Source organism: Camelina sativa, chromosome 14, assembly GCF_030686135.1.
Source record: "Camelina sativa cultivar CO46 ecotype springtype chromosome 14, ASM3068613v1".
NCBI lineage: Eukaryota > Viridiplantae > Streptophyta > Magnoliopsida > Brassicales > Brassicaceae > Camelina > Camelina sativa.
This window is the reverse complement of record NC_141893.1, coordinates 29,354,818-29,374,438: the sequence shown is the minus strand read 5'-3', so window position 1 is coordinate 29,374,438 and position 19,621 is coordinate 29,354,818. Positions and strand designations below refer to the sequence as shown.

At 34.0% G+C, this 19,621-nt stretch overlaps 1 protein-coding gene and 1 pseudogene across 1 annotated transcript; both read right to left on the bottom strand.

The window, feature by feature from the left end:
• Positions 1-7,032: 7,032 nt before the first annotated feature.
• LOC104742525 (auxin-responsive protein IAA33-like) lies at positions 7,033-7,747 on the bottom strand (annotated as a pseudogene).
• Positions 7,748-9,886: 2,139 nt separating this feature from the next.
• LOC104742524 (bidirectional sugar transporter SWEET8-like) lies at positions 9,887-11,524 on the bottom strand. The gene is made up of 6 exons (XM_010463535.3): positions 11,299-11,524; positions 11,082-11,118; positions 10,730-10,946; positions 10,485-10,643; positions 10,295-10,396; positions 9,887-10,181 (listed from the first exon to the last, which is right to left on the bottom strand). Exons 1-6 carry the CDS (start codon positions 11,339-11,341, stop codon positions 10,014-10,016), a joined length of 726 nt encoding a protein of 241 aa, XP_010461837.1. The 5' UTR covers positions 11,342-11,524; the 3' UTR covers positions 9,887-10,013.
• Positions 11,525-19,621: the final 8,097 nt, after the last annotated feature.

Below are 19,621 nucleotides of genomic sequence, written 5' to 3'. Positions count from 1 at the left end.
TCAACATTATTTACAGAGAAGAACATATTCATGCCATGCACTCAAGATCCCTTATAAATCCTATTTTAAAATCAATATAAAACTTTTTAAAGACATTGATAAATTTCCAACCTTCGTATTCCGAGTTCATCAAAACATCATAAAAAATCAAATTGAAATAGAAATTAAAGTCAAAACTATGTTCCAAACCAAACTTACAGATGGGAGAAGAAAAGACGACAAATTTGAATAGAGGTCTGAGAGGAAAAACGAGGGAGAAGAAGAGTCTGTAATTCGACGAAGAAAATGGCAACTTGAAGTCCTCGCGTACCCAATAAGCCAAATCCTAGTTTCAATCTGACGACTTCGTGTCTGCAATCCAACGAAATCGAGAACCCAATTTAAGCAAATAAAGATTTGAGTGAATTTCACGATTTTCAACCTCCAAGACGGAAAACTGTACTTTTAGAAAGAGGAACCCGTGACTTTTTGGGATAATTGATACAAGGGGGGGTTATATTTTACAATTAGGCTTTCACCCTTATTATAAGAAAAACATTGTAAAACCCTTTTAATATTTTAAAAGGGTTTTATAGTATTAAATCCATTTAAAAGGTTTTAGAAGCGTTTTAAAAAGGATTTTAAAAGGTTTAAAAGGGTTTGTTTTTTGGTATTTCAATGAATTTAATAGGATTTACAATAGTTTTAAAAGGATTTTGTTTTGGGTATTTCAATGAATTTTATAGGATTTACAAGAGTTTTAAAATGTTTTTAAAAAGATTCGAAAAGGATAAACAACGTTTTAAAATTCTGCAAACATTGAAATACCCTAATTACATAACTAAACATTGAAATATATTGCCATTCATTATTGTTCTTGATGCAATAAGCTAAAGCTCCATTCCTGCGATCACGTTTATATACCAGCAAGATGCAAACTTCCATTATCCTAGTTTTTTTTCTATTTCTGCAATTCTGCAAATATAATATAATTAATGTTAGAACCTTTTAAAATACATTGCAATACCAACCTGTTAATCCATTTAAAACCAGTTTAAATAACCATGTAAAAACCTACACTGACCTGCAAAGATGTCAACTGTGACAACCCGTCCCGCGGACCCCACTAGCCCCCGCTAGCTGCTCCAACAGACAGTCCGTGGACCCCACTAGCCCACCGCTAGCCGCCCAAACGGACTCCAAGCTGGTCCTGCAGGGCATCGATCCTAACTCCTCACTGGGCAAATGGAACTATTCATCCAAATCCACAGTAGGTTATTGGTGCGCCAGACGTTCCTCGAACCTTGGTCCCCACCCTTTAACAACCTTCCCACAGGACAAGCTGTCACGAATTGATCTGGATTGTCACTTGGTTTACGCTTCTTCCTCTGTAGTGCCACAAGAAAATCACAATTTTTTGTAAACATTAATAAAATGTAAAACATTATAGTACTTGATACTAACCTGTTTTCTGTTCGTAACATCATCATCACCATCATTGGTTTGCTTAGACTCTCTCTGCAGTTTTTTAAGAAAACATTGTTTAGATGATTTAAACCTAATGAGATACTTAATGAAATCTTTTAAAATACTCATAACAACTATATAAAAAATTAATGATTTACCTGTTTTCTCTCTCTCAACACTCTCTTCTTACTGCTTGCTCCCTTCTCTTTACCCATGCTTTTATCTTTTCCACTATCCTGATCTTCTTGAGAAAGAAGATCAAAATTTGGTGTAGAAGGGCGTGGAGAAGGAGATTTATCCTTCAGAGATGATAACAATTGTTGTTTACAACAGGCTTTGGTGTTTACAAAAGGGTATTTGGAAACTTATAAAAATACTAAATCAATGTACCTTTGGTATTTCTTCAAAGTAATTACCACCATCACCTTCAGTTTTTTGGGTGTTTTCATCGTCTCCAGCGAAGCTCCCATCTTGTGTGTTTGACGGACGGACAGAATCTGAAGACGGGCTATCTACGAAATCTTCTCTAGGAATATCTCCATCAATATTTTGTTTGCCAGCCTGCAACAAAACAAAAGAACATATAAGAACTTCATTTAAAAGGTTTTACAATCTGTTTTAAAAGGTCTAGGTCACCTTTGACACCAGTTTTTTAAAACATTGTAAAACTTTTTAAACACCTTGTAAAACCATTTAAAATCCTTTTAAAACACATTGACCTTTGAAAACCCTTTTAAAACAGAAACCTTTGAAAACCTTTTAAAACCCTTTTAAAGTCTTAGCAAAGACTAATTAAACCTTTTATAAAGTCGTTTACAAAAGATACTGACCTCTTCATTTATAACTTCTTCCTTTCTATTTTGTCCATCTTCATCTTCGTGAGACTGCTAAGGGAAAAGAAAAAAAAGGAGCTCAGTTTAAAGAGTTTAGTGTCCAATGTATGGGAAAATGTGTAAAAGTGTTTTTAAAAGGTTTTACAAGAGTTACAAAAGATATTGACCTCTTCATTTATAACCTCTTCATTTCTATTCTGTCCATCTTCATCTCCGTGAGACTGCAAAGGGAAAAGAAAAAAGGAGCTCAGTTTAAAGAGTTTAGTGTCCAATGTATGGGAAAAGGTGTGATCTTGGAATCTTACTCCTTTATTCTTATCTTTCTCTGATGTGGTTTTGACAGCTTCTTCAATTGCTTCTAGTCTTTTATTGAAGTCTTCTAACATAAAGAGGATAATGTCAAGTTTTTCAGAATCTGACAAATTTTTCTCTATTTTCTCATGTTTCTCAGAGACTGACATTTTTTCCCCCATTTTGTCACCCAACTCTCCCATGGCATAGTAAATATCAACTAATTTAGAAGACCATTATTCTTTCTTCAATCTATAGCCTTTCATAACCAAGCCAATAACTTCTTCAAAATCATTGTCATCTTCATCAACCAAATGCTTATATTCTTGTGGATCTCCAATTATAGTTTTGACTTCAACCTACAAAAATAATCAAAATCCATCAAAACAAAACTCAGCAAATGAGATAACCAATGAATAATCAAAACTACACTTTTAATAGAATTCAAAACTTACACAAGTTGCTGACGTAATAACATCAACAATTTCATCATTCCTTGCATATCGAGTTGAATGCCAGTTGAGAATCAGTGGATACAATGTTTTGGAAAAATTACATCTTCTCCCAAATATATCACCAAAAACTGGAACAACACTCAAAGCCCATATATATAATGCCAAGGGAAATCCCTTGACACTATACTGACCTTTTGACCAAGAAGCTTTATTCAATTTCTGAATGCATGTAGCAAGGATGTTATATGCTTCTTTGCCCCATGGTTGGGCTGTATACATATCAAAATTTGAAGCATGCTGAAGCCTAGACAGTGGTATCTTCTCTAAAGATCCTGGTGTCATCAAAATACCTTCTGTTAACACCACTGCAGCGAGGCATTCCTTTTCTTTGTCATCCAAAGGTTTTTCACCCTCTTCTGGTTCTTTAAATAGTCCATATTGGAGTTGAGATAAAGTGTAGTCTCCTCTCACCGCCCAAGAATATGGTTCACTAATTGGATCTTTGCCGTTATTCCTTGGTTCTCTATGAATAGATTTGCAAACACTTTATAATTACTTGTTGTAAGAAAGAACTCTCTCATGGAAAACCTAAGAGGTTGCATGTCCATTGTAAACCATAAGTTTCTCCCTCTTGTCTTTAGCCTTCTCAGCATCAAGTAGTGGAATAATTTCCCAGAAAATTTGATATCTCTGGCCGAAAGATTGATGATAGGCCCAAGGAAGGAAGCTTGAAGCTTCGAGAAAGATACATTTCCTAATACTTTTTCAACTTTGTCAACTAGGCTTAAGTCCGAATGTTGACATATGTTTGCTCCACCAATTGGTTCAAATCATATATGCTTTCTGGTAGTTCAAGGGCTTCAAAATCACTGGACGCCATCTGTTAAAGAAACACACTTATTTAGAGTTTTCAACGGATTTACAAGAGATTTAAAAGGGTTTTTAAAAATCAACAACACACTTTATCGATCTGAAGTCGTCTTATCAACACACTTTATCGACATAATTCAACTACGACCGATCTGAAATTCATATCAAATCCAAATTTACAAGACTTTACTAATTCCAAATCCATATCAAACACATTTATCTATCTGAATATCTGAATCTGGATTTTGAAAATGGTTTAACAAGGGGCTTTTAAAAACTGATTTACGAGAACAAAAATCCAAATTTGAGTTTACATATTCCAAATCGATATCAAAGAAATTTATCGATCTGAATTCGTCAGATCTGAATTTACGATCGAAAATCAATTTTCAGATTGATGAATATACCAAAGAAAAATAAAATCTTAACCACAAACCTGAAAAGAGTTTACGATCCGAGGAACACGAAACGAAGATGAGGTTGGAAGGGATCGCCGCGAAGAAGGATCGAAATCACGAATCCAGAGATCACCGCGAAGAAAGATCGAAATCACAAACCTAGAGATCACCGCGAAGAAGGTTCGAAAATCTCCGCGAAGAAGGTTCGAAAGGTTCGAAATCGCCGCAGTAAGTTTTCTTGTGAATCGTCGGTTGAGGAAGAAGGAGAGAACGACGGCGAAGAGAAGAAAATTAGGTTAACTTCATTAAGGGCAAAATTGTTATTTTCAACCGAAAAAGGGGTACCCTTATAAATGGACCCTTCCCAAGGGCATTTTTAAAAAGTGGAAAGGAAAAAGGGGCATTTTTGCTTTTCCCTCAAAATTATACAATATGTGGAAGTAGCTGTTACAACGTGATATTTGGCTTTTTCGTTTTTTATTGAATTGGTGACTCAACTTTTTTTTTTTTGCCCTCAAACGGTTCGTTTTGGGAGGAATAATCTCATGTGTGCATGTTCACAATAGTAACGATACTCTTTAGTTTATGAATCGACACGTGTTCTTGATTTATTTTGTTTTCCAATCTCTTAATGTCATATTCACTTCTTCCATCTATATTAACATTTTTTTAAGTACATTTTCTGTTCTACCATTGAAATTTAACTTATTTTACAAAATTAATCTTCTCATATTTGCACAAAAAAACAATAAGTTACATATGGAAAATCAAAATCGATTACACTAATAATATACCTAATTTATCTTTACCAATAACTAAAAAAATCAATTAAAATCATATATTATCTCTTTTAATAACTAAAATATTCCTAAAATATCATCACGAAATCAGTTTATTTTTTCCTTCTTTACTTCAAAGATTTAAATGTTTTAGTGAAAAAAATAATAATAATTAAAATCATAATAACTAAATATTACAACGGGATATTTGGCTTTTTTGTTTTTTTTTTCACTTTTACTTTTTTTTCTCTCTCAAACGGTTCGTTTTTGGATGAATAATCACATGTGTGCGTGTTCACAATAGTAACGATACTCTTTAGCTTACGAATCAACACGTGTGTCTTCATATTAGATTCATTTTTGAAGTACATGTTGTTTTTCAACTATTGAGATTTAACTTAGTTAAAAACTTATTTACAAAGTTGATCCCTTCATATTTGCACAAAAAAAACAACAAGTTACATACGGAAAATCAAAATCAATTACACTAATAATATACCTAATTTATCTCTACCAATAACTAAAAAAATCAATTAAGTTCATAAATTATCTCTCCCAATAACTAAAATATTCCTAAAATATCATTACTAAATCAGTTTTTTTTTTCTTTTTTAACTTCAAAGATTGAAATGTTTTAGTAAAACAATAATAATAATTCAAATCATACTAACTAAATATTTCTACAAAATCTTGAAATACTGCAAATAGAAACTAAATAAATCACACACACGACTATTAAATTAGATATTTCTTATGTAAATATTAAATATTTTAAATTCTTTCATAATAATTTTTTTTGTTTGCTCACTAATATTTACTCGATTTTATATTATACATAATACTATAAATAACTTATTTATAGGAAATATGTAGGAGAAGCTCCCATCGATACATATGCCTGCTCACATCAAAAAATGTCCACCATTGTTTTGGAGTAAATAGGCGGCGGTGCTGCGGCGGCTAACCTAGTTACCATCTCTCGTCCTCCAAAGAAAGTCACTTTTTTTTTTCTTTTTTTTTTTTACTACTAGTAGTTTTAAACCTGTGAAATCTTAAAACATACAAAATTTTATTTGATTCAGTGTTCATCATATCGGTTTTTCAGTATGATTTCGTTCTTCACCAAATTTAGGAGCGTAATCGGAGTTACGTGTATTGTATTTTAGGGAAAGTGCAGTGTATAACCCAAAAAAAAACTATAATTCAATCACTAACTATACTAACCATCAAAACCTTATATACTCTATATTTTATATATTAATTACATAATTCACCTTTTACACATTTCCAACCACCACAACCACCCCCAGTCCACCACCATCTCTTACCACCGGCGACCACCTCCGGCCACCTCTGATCACATTCCGGCGACCACCTCCGATCACATTCCGGAAACCACCTCTGGCGAACACTCCGGCGACTACATTCCGATGACCACCTCCGGCCACCACTCCGACGACCACATTCCGGCCACCATCTCTGGCCACCACTCCGACCTCCGGCCACCACTCCGACCTCCACTCCGGCGACCACATTCCGGCAACCACCTTCGACTACCACTCCGGCGACCACATTCCGGCAACCACCTTCGACTACCACTCCGGCGACCACATTCGCCGGCCACAATTCTGGCCACCATCACCACTTGGGTGTAATATGGTAATCTCACAATATCCTTTGGTTACTCACCTAATTTCATCTGATATATAGCTATATTCTTAATTATATTTGCCATTTTGGCTAGTAGGCAAATTCACCCTTGTGTTTATTCTCTCTTCACTTTGCCATTCTATGCTTCATGTTTTTTTTTTTTTTTTTTTTTTTTTTTTTTTTTTTTTTTTTCCCATTTAGTGGGAAGACAAGAGAACAAAAAAGCAAACACATTAACTGAGAATCATACGACATTAATTGGCTGATACAAAACATCTTATGACATCGTTGCCAAAAACTGTCTTTCTCCTCACTCGTTTCTTTTCACTTTGCTTGTGTTTCCTTTCACCGACAAGATTCGATCGGATTCTTTTAACTACACGAACAAAGTCCATGTATCCTCACAAACCGGCCAAATTTCTCATTTAACTTCAAAGTTCCAAATATATTGCCATTTATATACTATAAACTTCTACTATACGAGAAATGTTTTTAGAGATTTTTGTGAAAGATCAGTATTTGCGAAATGCTCAAACGTACAAAAGAACTAAATTTATTTAAAGAAGAGATTAATGTTGGAGAGTAAAAGAGGAGTATTACTTCCTAGTAAGATCGCCTGTGAGGGAAGAGATCATTCTCCATGTCTTCATAAGCAATAAGATCGTCCTTCAAATCATCCCCATCGACAAACATTTGCCTCACAGCCAAAGCCAAGCTCTGATAACTCACTCTCTTGTACTTGTCTAGGCTTACGCGTTGGCAAATCGAACGCCCTGGTCCCTCTAGCTAGCACAACGGTAACCGGAGGAACCACGAATGAAACTAGATCGTCCTCCACGTTAAGACCAAACCTTGGAATGATCTCCCAGCCCCTCTGATGGTGGATTTGCTATTATTATGGTTTTTCGAAATAGATTTGGGCATGAAAGAGGTGTCGTGGTGTCACGAGGTTGTTGTGTGTTGGTGTTGCTTTGATGAAACCTTCTTCGCAAAGAGTCTTGGCTTTGTGGCTCAAATCTGTTCATAATGAGTGTAGGGTTTCAGGGTTTTTGTAACTTAGAGAAGACTACAACTCAAAGTGTTTTATGTGTTCTTTCTATGCTAGGGACTAGGGACTAGGGAGAGAGAGAAAGAGAGAGATAGAGAGAGAAGGGTAAATATCTTACTATATTAATTGGGAAATACAAATATGAAACTAACCTTAAAATATGTAAAAAATTAGTTTCAATTGCTACTAGAAAATTTTAATTAAAATTAATTAACTAAATAAATATAATTAATTAAAAAATAGAAGACGCTGAGAGATAAAAGAAATCTAGATAAGTAAAAAAAAATCTATTCAATTCAAAACTAATTTGTGCTTGAAAAAATAAAAAAATATAAAAATTAACAGCTAAGATTTTTTTCAAAATACAGATAATTATTAGTTAAAAAATATATATTTTTTCTCTCTAATAAAATTATGGACGAAAATTACTAAATATTTAAAAATATATAAACCAATCAGAATTTCAAAATTAAGATTTTATACCCAAGTATACAATAAAATTATTTTTAATAACTAGAGTTCAAATATTTTATTAAGATTTAAAATTATGATTCTCCTATCATCTTTCTTTTATTTTATTTACAAATTGTTTGGAAGTTTCATATAATTCTTATGATTAATAAATATGCAGAATTTTTTTTGCATATGTTGTGACTTGAAATTTTTAAATCAAAGATATACTACTTTTTTTTTTAATATAAAAGATATATTACTTAATCTATGGAAAAATGTTTGTTTTAATTTCAACATTGGTGGGTTGGTAAAACTAACTTTTTTTTTATTGACAACAACTAAACTTAATAAATTTAACTAAACTATATAGTTGATAAATTAATAAATCTTATTTTCTCACAATTATAATATTAAAATTAATACTTCATATTTCATAAAATATTGATGCAAATACAACAAACAAACAATATAAAATTGTAATATATATCAAAAAATAAAATACTATAATATTTTAAAATAATTAGTATTAAAAATACATATATAGATTTATAGAACAATTAAAAAAATATTAAACTAATTTTTTTAAAGAAATATAAAAATAAGTTTTATTATTATATTCTAATTTTTTTTTAAATGTTGATTCGTGCTTTAAGCACGCGATATCTCCTAGTTTCATTTAATTTGAAAGTACATCTGCAATTTGGACTTCTAGTTAAACAATGGATCCTTTTAATAAACAATCAGTTTAATATTTAATCATTCAATGAACAATTGGATTCACGTAGAGATGTTCGCATGCACATGCATATGTATCAAATGACACTACAATGCTAGCTACAATCTATCTGTGTCACTGTGGGAGCAAGAGCTGTTACTAGAAATGTCTAAAGGTTTTACTAATTTACTGAACATTTTTTTCAACCCAATTTGTTTCTTTCAAGCGCAAGACAAATATGCAATTATGCATATGAATACGAAGATATATTAAAAGTAATAAATATTTAGAAAGGTGGTCCACATGGTTTAACAATCGACGTTGTTAAGGTGGAAACGTTACACAACCCTAAGAACAGGGGTTAGTTTATTTATTTACTAGAATTTGTCCGGCTTTATACTTAAAATATTTTTTATCAAAATAAATTATAAAGCTCAAATATAATCATTTAAATGAATTTAGCCATAGACTGCATATTTTAACTTTCTTCCAATTTTTAGTGGAGCGACAAAATGCAGAGGGTGAGAAAATTTCTTTTAAATATTTACTGGTTTTGATGAGATTAGTTATTATATGAAAAAAAAAAAACTGTAGAGAAAGGTGGGAAGGTGAGGAGAAATAAGTGGAGTTAGAACAAACCAAAATATGTGTTAAATTGTTTTATTTTTCTTTCTTTGCTCGATCATTTTTTGTTATATATATATATATTTTTAATTAATTTGGTGTTGCTTACATATCACAATTTTATTGGTGCATTGACTTATGCGTTATAAGATAAATGATTAATGCAACTTTTGGTTTCTTTAATGAAAAAATTAGAAATTATTTGCTTAGTTAATTTTGTCATGGTATATGATGAGTAGTTTATGTGTCTATTCAATGTAATATATAATCATATATTTAACAAACAAATAATCAGAAGCTTTGAATGATCTCGAAAAACCTAAATACAAAACTTGAATATCTTTTATTATAATAAAGTGAAAAGTAAATGTTTTTCACTTAGAAAGAGACAAAAAAAAAATCCTCACTCGCACCAAACACTAAGGGTGATCCAAACACCAAAAACCAAACTTCATACTACAACAACGTCCACAGTTGAGGTAGAGTGTCCACAAGCATTGGAGTGATCAGGTGGTGTACAACCCAATATCTGATTGGATCCAAGGGTCGTTTCGGTGGGCCGATCCGAGGAGTATATTAGTTGATAAGCATACAATATCATTCCGAGACCATTGAGTATCTGTCTCATTGAAGCAAACAAAATGAAACAAACGTTACAAATCAGAACATTTAATTAATGAGAATCAATCAATAAAATTAAGTATTCATGGAGAGGAAAAAAAAAAGACTTACAAGGACGTAGATATCAAATTTGTAGATCAAAGAGAAAGAAGTCCAAATTTCAGCGTTAATAAATCTAGCCAAAGACAACCACACGGGTACGTACTCGTAGGTCTTTTGTATCAGGAATAAAAAAATATAATCAAAACACATAAATAAGTAATAGTTAGTAATCAATAAATGAGAGAGAGAGAGAGCATACCATGTAAATTATATAATCCAAATTTGCTGATGAAAGGTTGCAAACAATACCAATGAACGTATGTCGATCAGATAAACTTTCAATTCCAAAAAGAGAAATCGTGTAAAAAAATAGCACAAAAGGAACCGCATATGCAAGACACCACAAAGTGTTGCGCCTCTGGACATGAAACATCAATAAAAATCATTAAAACATATACAATATGGTATGAGAGATATAATAAAGGCATTAAAGATGGAACATACAAGTGATTTGTCGCTGCAGTAGAACATATAAACAACCAAGTAGATAACTTCGATTCCTAAACCAACGCCATTACTAGTGGTGACGAGTATACCATCTTTGTAGATAAGAGGAAGACCATACAAAACCCACAAACTATATTTTGTCACCAACCCCACATGACGATACGGTGTATAATCCTCCACCGATTTCTTCTTGTAAATCTGTATAAACTTTGGGCTGTGTGTGGACATAGACAAATGTTTAAATATGAAATATGTCAAACAATACAGATACAAAAAACACGATTTTGTTTTTTTTCTTGTTTTTTTTTAAAAAAAAAAGAAAAAAACAGAAGAAGAAAAGGGATATTACAGTTGTGAAAGGGAGATCAAACTGGAAATAACAGTCCCTGCATCAGGCCAGAGAAAAATTGTGAGTAACAACTTGGAAGCTATATGTAAATTAGGATAACTTCTCCGAGCTAAATTATGATAAACATCATACACAGTTATATGTATATGAATACACGACTATACAGATAGAGATATAAACATATTAACTGCAAGAGAGAGAGAGAAGCAGATCATACCAATAATTCCGATGATTGTACGAATTTCTTTCGCGCTAACCATCCTGAAATCTGCGGAGGGATTGGTGAAGTTGACGAAAAGCAAAAGAATGCTTAATCCCGCGAGAGAGCAGTTGGTGCTTCTTAAGAGTGTTTTGAGGAAATTTATAATCTAAGTTCATTATACATATATACCCATATATATATTTAAATACGTAAACCACAACTACTTTTACACATGGTTTCCTTGTAGTTGTGGAGAATGGAATTAAATATTTAAAACTCTTGTAGGATTAGGAATTAATTATACAAGCCTTATCCTATGATTAGAAAAATTATAGAAACAATTTTTTTTTTCCTTCTTTACAGCAGATTTGTTTTTCTTTTTTAAAAGCCTTTCTTGGAGAGAAATAGGGAGAGAGAAAGAGAGTGAGGGGAACTAGACGCAGAGCCAAAATAAAGAGAGAGTGATTCTTTTGGCCGTCATAACCAAAAAAATAGAGAAAGGTTATTAGGTATAAACCACATTTATCTCGTGAAAAACAAAAGTGTACTGAGGAAATTTATAAATTTGACCACAACTCACACATGGTTCTTGGTGGAGAATGGAATTGAACTTTTAAAACCCCGATAGGATTAAAAATTACTTATACAACCCTTATCCTATGATTACTAAAACTAAAAACTAAACAAACCATTTTTTTCTTTTTACTGCATTGTTTGTAATTAATTGTTAGATCTTATTATTCAGTGAGATTGTATTGCGACCCCTAATTAAAAAACTGTATCCAGCCCAAGAAGAGAATCTTCTCTAAGATGTTTTCTCAATATTTTTGTTCTTCTTTTACGAAAAAGTATAATTTAATTCGAAATGGAATGATTTTTCTTTCACACAATATAAAACAGTTTGATTCAACATCTCTAGTATATATATACACTAGAAATTTACTCACGCAATGCGCCAGATATATTTAAGGTTTTTTTTGTTAATTATAAAATATAATTAATTTAGAAATTTATTTTAGAAATAGACTTTTATAAAAAGTTTATTTTTAAAAGGTTTAATATGTGTTCCTTTATAGATATGGTTCTTAATGTTTTGACGTAAAATAAAATAAACAAAATATACCATAAATATTTTTGATTAAAGTAATTAAATCCCTCAAAGTTTTGTGTTTTTGGATTTTATTGTTTTGTGATAAATTATTAGGTTCTTCGAGCATCTCCAACCCCACTATATTTTAAAGTCAATACTCTATTGTAGAGTAACATTTACTCCAACTCTACTCTATATCTTATTCTAAATTAGAGTAAATGGTAAGATTAATTTATATTCAACTTTATTTTTTACACTAACTCTATTTTAGACTCAAATATAGAGTGATATATTGAAAAAAAAAACTATGCTCTATTTTAGAGTAAAAAATAGAATTGGAGTAAAAACTATGCTATATTTTAGAGTAAAAACTATGCTCTATTGGAGATAGTCTTACCACCCATGAAGTTTGTGTAAAGACCATATATTAGACATTCAGAATGAAAATTTAGTATTGAAAATAGTTTACAAATATTACCAGATAAATCTCATCTTTCCCTACATCATTTTCCAAAGTTTTAATATATGGATGCGATCAAAACTTATATAATGATTCGCTAAATCTATATAATTAGAAAATTATTGTAAAAATCAGTAACCATGAATATAAATGAAACAACCCGACCCGTTCTTTTTTTTTTATCCTATTATCTAGTGATCCCATACTCACTAGCAATCTACCCCAATCAATAACAACATCGGATAACAATAATAATCCAATAACCAATAACCATTAAAGAAATAACATGAAATCAATTCCAACAATAATCCAGAACAGAAACAAATCATAAACCAGCAATCCTAACAACCGTTCTAGACAACTAAGCTCCACTCTAGCATCTTAACACAGACACAGAGTAAACAACCGAGCCTCTAGAACATCCTCCTCTTCATAGCCTTGATTCCACGATCGCACTTTGCTTTTACCTACGCCACAACACAAAAGAGAGCGTAAGTATTATCAGAAATACTTAGTGAGGCAATCCTTCCATCTACTGGGTTACACACAAGCAATAAGATCTCTCATGCCACAAAAAATAACAATAAAACAAACCATGAACATGCACCAAGCAACAAAACATAAACCGGATTCTGTAGAAGGGTGTCGACCGACACCAGGTAGTGTTGACCGACACTGGTCATCTGGTGTCGACCGACGCCACAACTGGTGTTGACCGACACCTGCTCGATACTCCCAAATCCTTAACGGTGTTGACCGACACCTCCACATGATGTCGACCGACACTCGCTAAGTCTCTGAGTCGTCCTCGCGTTGGTTTTGACACAAGAAAAAATTTAGGTTTAATCTAACAATCCTAAAATAAAGAAAGATAAATAAAAAGGCAAGAACCACACGATCTAAGCACGCGATGCAAGCATTCGAGTACAAGATCAGGTGAAGTGATCGGATCAAGTAGTCAAGGATGAACACCTCGAAGGTATACACGAAGATGGTGATCGAGTACCAGTTAGGGTAAGGGGTCGAGTTATAAAATAAAGCTAAATAATCAAGATAAGAAAACTCCTAAGGATGGGGTAATCGACTCGTAAGTGTTCATGACCAATATGGGATGTCCTACATGCCTCAATCAAATATTCCCTAGACAATGAATCTCTTAAGTCTTGCTAAAACACTCTCGTGATAGAAACAATCAACCTTGGTCACTCCCCTACCCAATTCTCGTTGGAGAAACATGACCAAGCATGCATTACAAACCGATTCATTATTGTCAATAAACTCCTTTCACATCTAATCTTGTAGGCTAAGTGAGTAACTCTCTAGCATTGATTGATTCAAGCATTTCAACAACATCTCTTGATGGCAAAACATCCGAGATCTAGTCTCAACCTCTCAATTTGAAAATAGCATTAAGAACACCAATCTAGAAAATAATTTCTATAATATAAACAATCAAGCTAAAACATCCTAACTGATCAAAAACACATATTTGTCTATCCCATCCCTAGAAACTTTGTTTCACTACTCAGATCTCATAATGGAAAACATAGAAACACAAATGAACGAAAATTGCATTGTAATGAAAATAAAATAAAAGTAGAAGAGTACAAAATCAAAATCTAGAAAGAAAATGCAAAAGAAATAAAAACGAATCCTAACAAAGTGGAAAAGTGTTTGAAGCTCTCGCTCTCTGTTTTGAGTGTCTGCGGCGTGCTAGGGCGAGAGGAAGAAGAAGAGGGTTTATATATTGAAACCCTTTTAACGTAGTTGTTCAGTCCTGCCCGAGGGTCTGCTCGATGCGGTGCACGAGGATCAAGTCGGGTAGATTCTTGGGTAGGTTTTCAGGTTGTTCTTCTTTCTCTTGGATCCTCTTTGATCGGGTTGAGGTTAAGACTGTTCTTCTTGCACAATAGCTCCTTCAGGTACATGCTCGGGTTTGATCTTGTTTTTCCCCTTTTTAGGCTTTAAAGCACCTGTTTTCATCCAAAATGCACAAATGCAAGAATGCAACACCCTAAATGGCCTAAATGCAAATTTTGTACAGTTAATGACCTAAAAATGCTAAAGTTAGGGTATATATAATGCATAATATGGACAAAAAAAGGTGTCTAAAACATGTAAATTAGAGAGTTATCAAGAAGATATTTTGATTAAGATTGGAGATTGCATGATTCCCACAGACTTTGTGGTATAGAAAGTGTCTTAGAAGATATTTTGATTAAGAATGGAGATTGGATGATTCCCACAGACTTTGTGGTATTGGAGTATGGCAAAAGAGCCTAGTGATCCTCTCATCTTAGGACGCTCATTCTTGGCTACAGCTGGTGCCATCATAGATGTGAAGAAGGAACACATAGCCCTGAGTGTGATGTGAAGAAGGAATACATAACCTTGAATGTGGATGATTTGGTTATGACCTTTAAGATGCACAAGCTAAGAAGGGCTCCTACTATTGATGATCAGACATTTTCTGTGGAGATTGCTTCTAATGATGATTCAATCATGGAGCTTCTTGGAGACATTACTGTTGGGTAAGTAAAAAAGTTGGAGGTTTTTGAGAATGTGAGCAACGTACCAAGCTGATAAGCTTGAGGATTAGAGTGGAGATCATCTAATCAGTACTAGAGACCATGATGAGGTTCTGATCCATGACAAGTTGGTAGAAGATGATGTTTTTGTAATGGAAACAAGGATTGCTGATATAATCTGCAAAGAAGACGTAAAGACACGAGTTGTAGACTTAGCATCGATCGATGGTACCTTTGCATCGGTCCACACAACTCCACGAGTCAACCTAGATTTTTCCAAAACCGAAGATTTTTGAGTTGATTGCTTAGCTGCAAGTCGTAGACTGATCGTGAAGCTGAAATCTCACCATTCCACAATGTAGATTCCGCAGGTAAAATAAAGGTACACATTTCCTTCACTCAAGCCTCCTCATATCATCAATAAGCCTTTCAAAGGTACAAAAACTGTTTTGCAGTTAACCAAGTCATGGAATTATTATAGAGTGCTTGTTTCTTCTGTTGATGATTTTGCAGGCCATAAAAAAAGTCCACCCATACCTAAGTCCTGCCCTGGTTCTGTTCCTCGTGTCATTGGTAAAACTCATTCATCTAACTCTTATACACCACCTTGGACGACGAGGCTATTCTCTGGGAAGCGTTCACTGCCATGTTCTGATCCACCAGACGTATGAGCTCTGACATATCCATCCTAATTGATGTGTTTGGTTTTTGTCACTTCAATCTTTTACCTCAAAATACCACACGACTACTGCAAGTGCACAATTAATCAATTGGAGTATCTAAGGATCGATCCCACAGAGAGACTTTTTGTTTAGAGAATCCTTCGGAAGAGAGGTAAGGCTAGGACTCTATAAAAATGGGGTAAAATAAACGAAAAAAGCAAGTAAAATAAATGAGAAAAGCGTTGGACATCAAGGGAAATCGCATGGGATCGATGATCTATCTATCTAGGAAAGTTTAGGGTTAGTTTTTTTTATCTAAGCCTCGTACTACGTAACACGAAAGAACCATTAACTGATATGTCACAAGCTAACTGTCTAAGATCCCTATACTTAGTTACACAACTATCGCAGGCAACGAATCATAAATTAAAGCATTTAAAACAGGTTCGATTCTAATCCATCAAGTTCCATAGGTAAGTGGTATGTGCTTCTTACAACGCGACACACATCTAAGCTAGGTAAAGCACATATGCAAGTTTTTAGCGACGCACACACACTTTAGATAATAGTTAGTTCATGAGGTTAACTTAAAACATTAAGCAAAAACTTAGAATTAAAGTATAGAATAAACATAATATAAATCTAACAAACCCTAAAGATTGCCACCTAAACTAAGATCATCTCCCCCCTTTTGATTATCCCTTTAAACTCATCTAGAAAACTACTCTAGCATGTTTAAGGGAATCATCAAAGCAAGATTGAATAAACTCATAAACATAAAAGAATAAATAGAGAAAAGGGTTTTAGATATTACTTCAATGGTTGTAAAGAAAATTGTAAAGATCTTCTTCCTTTAGAAAACTAGAACAAACTATGGAACAAAGAAAGAGAAAGAGTTGGTGAACTTCAAAACTTAAAGAAAGGAGCGAGAGAGAAGGCTTCTGGTCGTCAGCTGATCTTCTGGTCGTCTTCTCATGGCTGCTCAAATGATTGCACACTCTAAATCCTAGGACTTAGTTGAGTATTTATAGGGTTTTGAAGGCTTAGGGTTTTGTAAGGGTGAAAACGTCTTTTTTTGTTCAGTGCATGGCAAGGGGCGGCTAAGGAAGGTTCTGGACCGTCGTGACTCCTCTGGACCGGGCTTCCATGCAGGTTGCTAATCGAGCCGTCACTAAAATCGACATGGCTTCAAACTTATCTTTTCACCGGTTTATGACACTTTCTAGTAAATCTGGCATATCTTCCAAATGGCTGAACGAAATAACTTGATTTCATTTGGAGAAGAAAGATGACTTTTGCATCTTTCCATAGACACCAGGATGGTCAAACTGTGAGTTCTAAAATTTCTTCAAAAAGGGCTCGTACCATAAAGCTCTGAATCTGTCCTGAAACGTATTTTTCTTGTCTTTTGGTCATTTTTGCTATAAAATCTAAAAGATTTGATAATAGACATTAAAGTCTTGAAATCATGTCAAACTCTTCCTAAATGCATATTAAAATCATAGATAAAAGGGATAAAATAATAATGTTATCAACTCCACTAAACTTAGACTTTGCTTGTCCTTAAGCAAACAATCAAAATAAATCATGAAGAAGAGGTTTTAAAAATCACCGAAATTCACTTATCTTTAGGGATGGGGTAAATGGTTCAGATATAGTACTTTTACTTTAATTAAATTATCAATCCACAATAATTTACTTTAATCAATTTACTAAGAATGTACAAAGATGTTTAATCTAAACCTAAACAGGAATTGTATTTTTTCTGTAACAATCCAAACTCAAAGTAAACAAAGACACAACTAAAAAAAGTTTTAAAATCAAGATTAAACAAGTGAACCTTGGGCAAGGTTAAAGACTTGGGAGATAGCTAATTGATAACATCATTATTTTACCCATTTTAGCTATAGTTTTAGTATGCATTTAGGAAGAGTTTAATATAATTTCAAGGCTTTAATGTCTATTATCAAGTATTTTAGGTTTCAAGAAGGTTTTCGGGTTTTATAGCAAAAAGGACCAAAAGGCAAGGAAAATACGTTTTAGGAAAAATTCAGAGCTTTACAGTACGGGAAACTTTTGAAGAACTTCCAGAACTCACATTTCGACGTAATTGGTGTCTATGAAAAGCTGAGATAGTCATATTTCTCCTCGAAGTATAATCAAGTGAATCCATTCACTCATCCGGAAGTTGTTCTGGAATCTGAGACTGAGAATTTTACTGTGAAATGGTAAGGCAAATGAGTTGTTAGAAAGTGAAGTGGGGGAGACTTCATAGGAGATATGTGGACGGAGATGAATAGTTTTTGATCTTACATTGTCGGATCATCTGGAAAAAATTAGCCAGATTAAGTAATTCATATATGGACTAGGGACTAGTCAGAGAATGCAAATAGTTTAATTGGAACAAGTAGTATAAGTATGGTTGGAGAGTTGAGATCAAAGACAGCAAGAGATTGGGAGTGAGGTGTTATCGCGAAAGAATTGTTTGAAGATCAAGAGACTTCGCGGAAGTACTTATGACTATGATGACTAGTCAACATGTTTGAGGGTCGGGTACCACCAAGGTTTTCTGGAAGTTGGAAGAACTGCTCATAATCTTAAATACTCATGCTTGACGGTAATACATTGATGGGAACTAGGAGAGCTTTCAGTGATATTTCTGTTGTGTTGGCTACGGGAACCCTAGAGGGTTCGTTGAGTTGTGGTTGTTGCCTATGCGAACTTGGGGAATTTGCCAAAAACACGTCTGTGGTAGACGGTTGGTATGTTTTGAGTGCAAGTATGACATGGTGATGTTGTACATAAGGCACATGAGGTTGAAAGGGTTCAACCTCAAATTTGGTTATGTGGTGCCGATGGTTTACTGAAACTTTGGAATGTGAACACTAGCGAATGCATTGCCACATATGACCAGCATGAGGACAAGGTATGGGCTTTAGCTGATGGAACCCAGTTTGTCTCATGTGGTGCTCGGGGTACAAAGTTTCCATGAGGCGGGGATTTGGGAAAGGTTTCCTGGAATAGAAGTTTCCAAAAGTGGAAAGTTTTCAAAAAGTGGAAAGTGCTAAAAATGGAAAGTTTAATGTGAGTTAGAATTTGTCCATTTTAGCGGTGGAGAGCCTTGGAGAGGCTTGTGTGGCCTTAGTGGCAGACTTTTGAGTCATTGTGCCCGTGTGTGGCAGTCTACTGAGTCATTGTGTGGCCTTTGTGGTGGGCTGTTTAGCGAGAGTGCCTGTTTAGGCGGTCCTTTGGGACAGATGGTCTTTGTGACGGCCCTTTGGGACAGATGGTCTTTGTGACGGTTCTTCAGGACAGATGGTCTTTGTGACGGTTCTCCGGGACAGATGGTCTTTGTGACGGTCCTGTTTAGGACATATGGTCTTTGTGACGGTCCTATTTAGGACAGATTGTTTGGTCTTTGTGACGGTCCTGTTTAGGACAGATTTTTTGGTCTTTGTGACGGTCCTGTTTATGACATATTGTTTGGTCTTTGTGACGGTCCTTTTTAGGACAGATTGTTTGGCCTTTGTGGCGGTCCTGTTTAGGACATTTTTTTGGTCTTGTGGCATGTATATGATCCTTGTGTGGTCATAAGGTA

Bases quoted from the DNA above. Each gene is read 5' to 3' on its own strand.
- LOC104742524 (XM_010463535.3), bottom strand. From the start codon at position 11,341: ATGGTTAGCGCGAAAGAAATTCGTACAATCATCGGAATTATTG. The intron at 10,397-10,484 runs GTATGCTCTCTC...CTGATACAAAAG, and splicing joins TGGATTATATAATTTACATG to ACCTACGAGTACGTACCCGT. The intron at 10,182-10,294 runs GTAAGTCTTTTT...TCAATGAGACAG, and splicing joins AATTTGATATCTACGTCCTT to ATACTCAATGGTCTCGGAAT.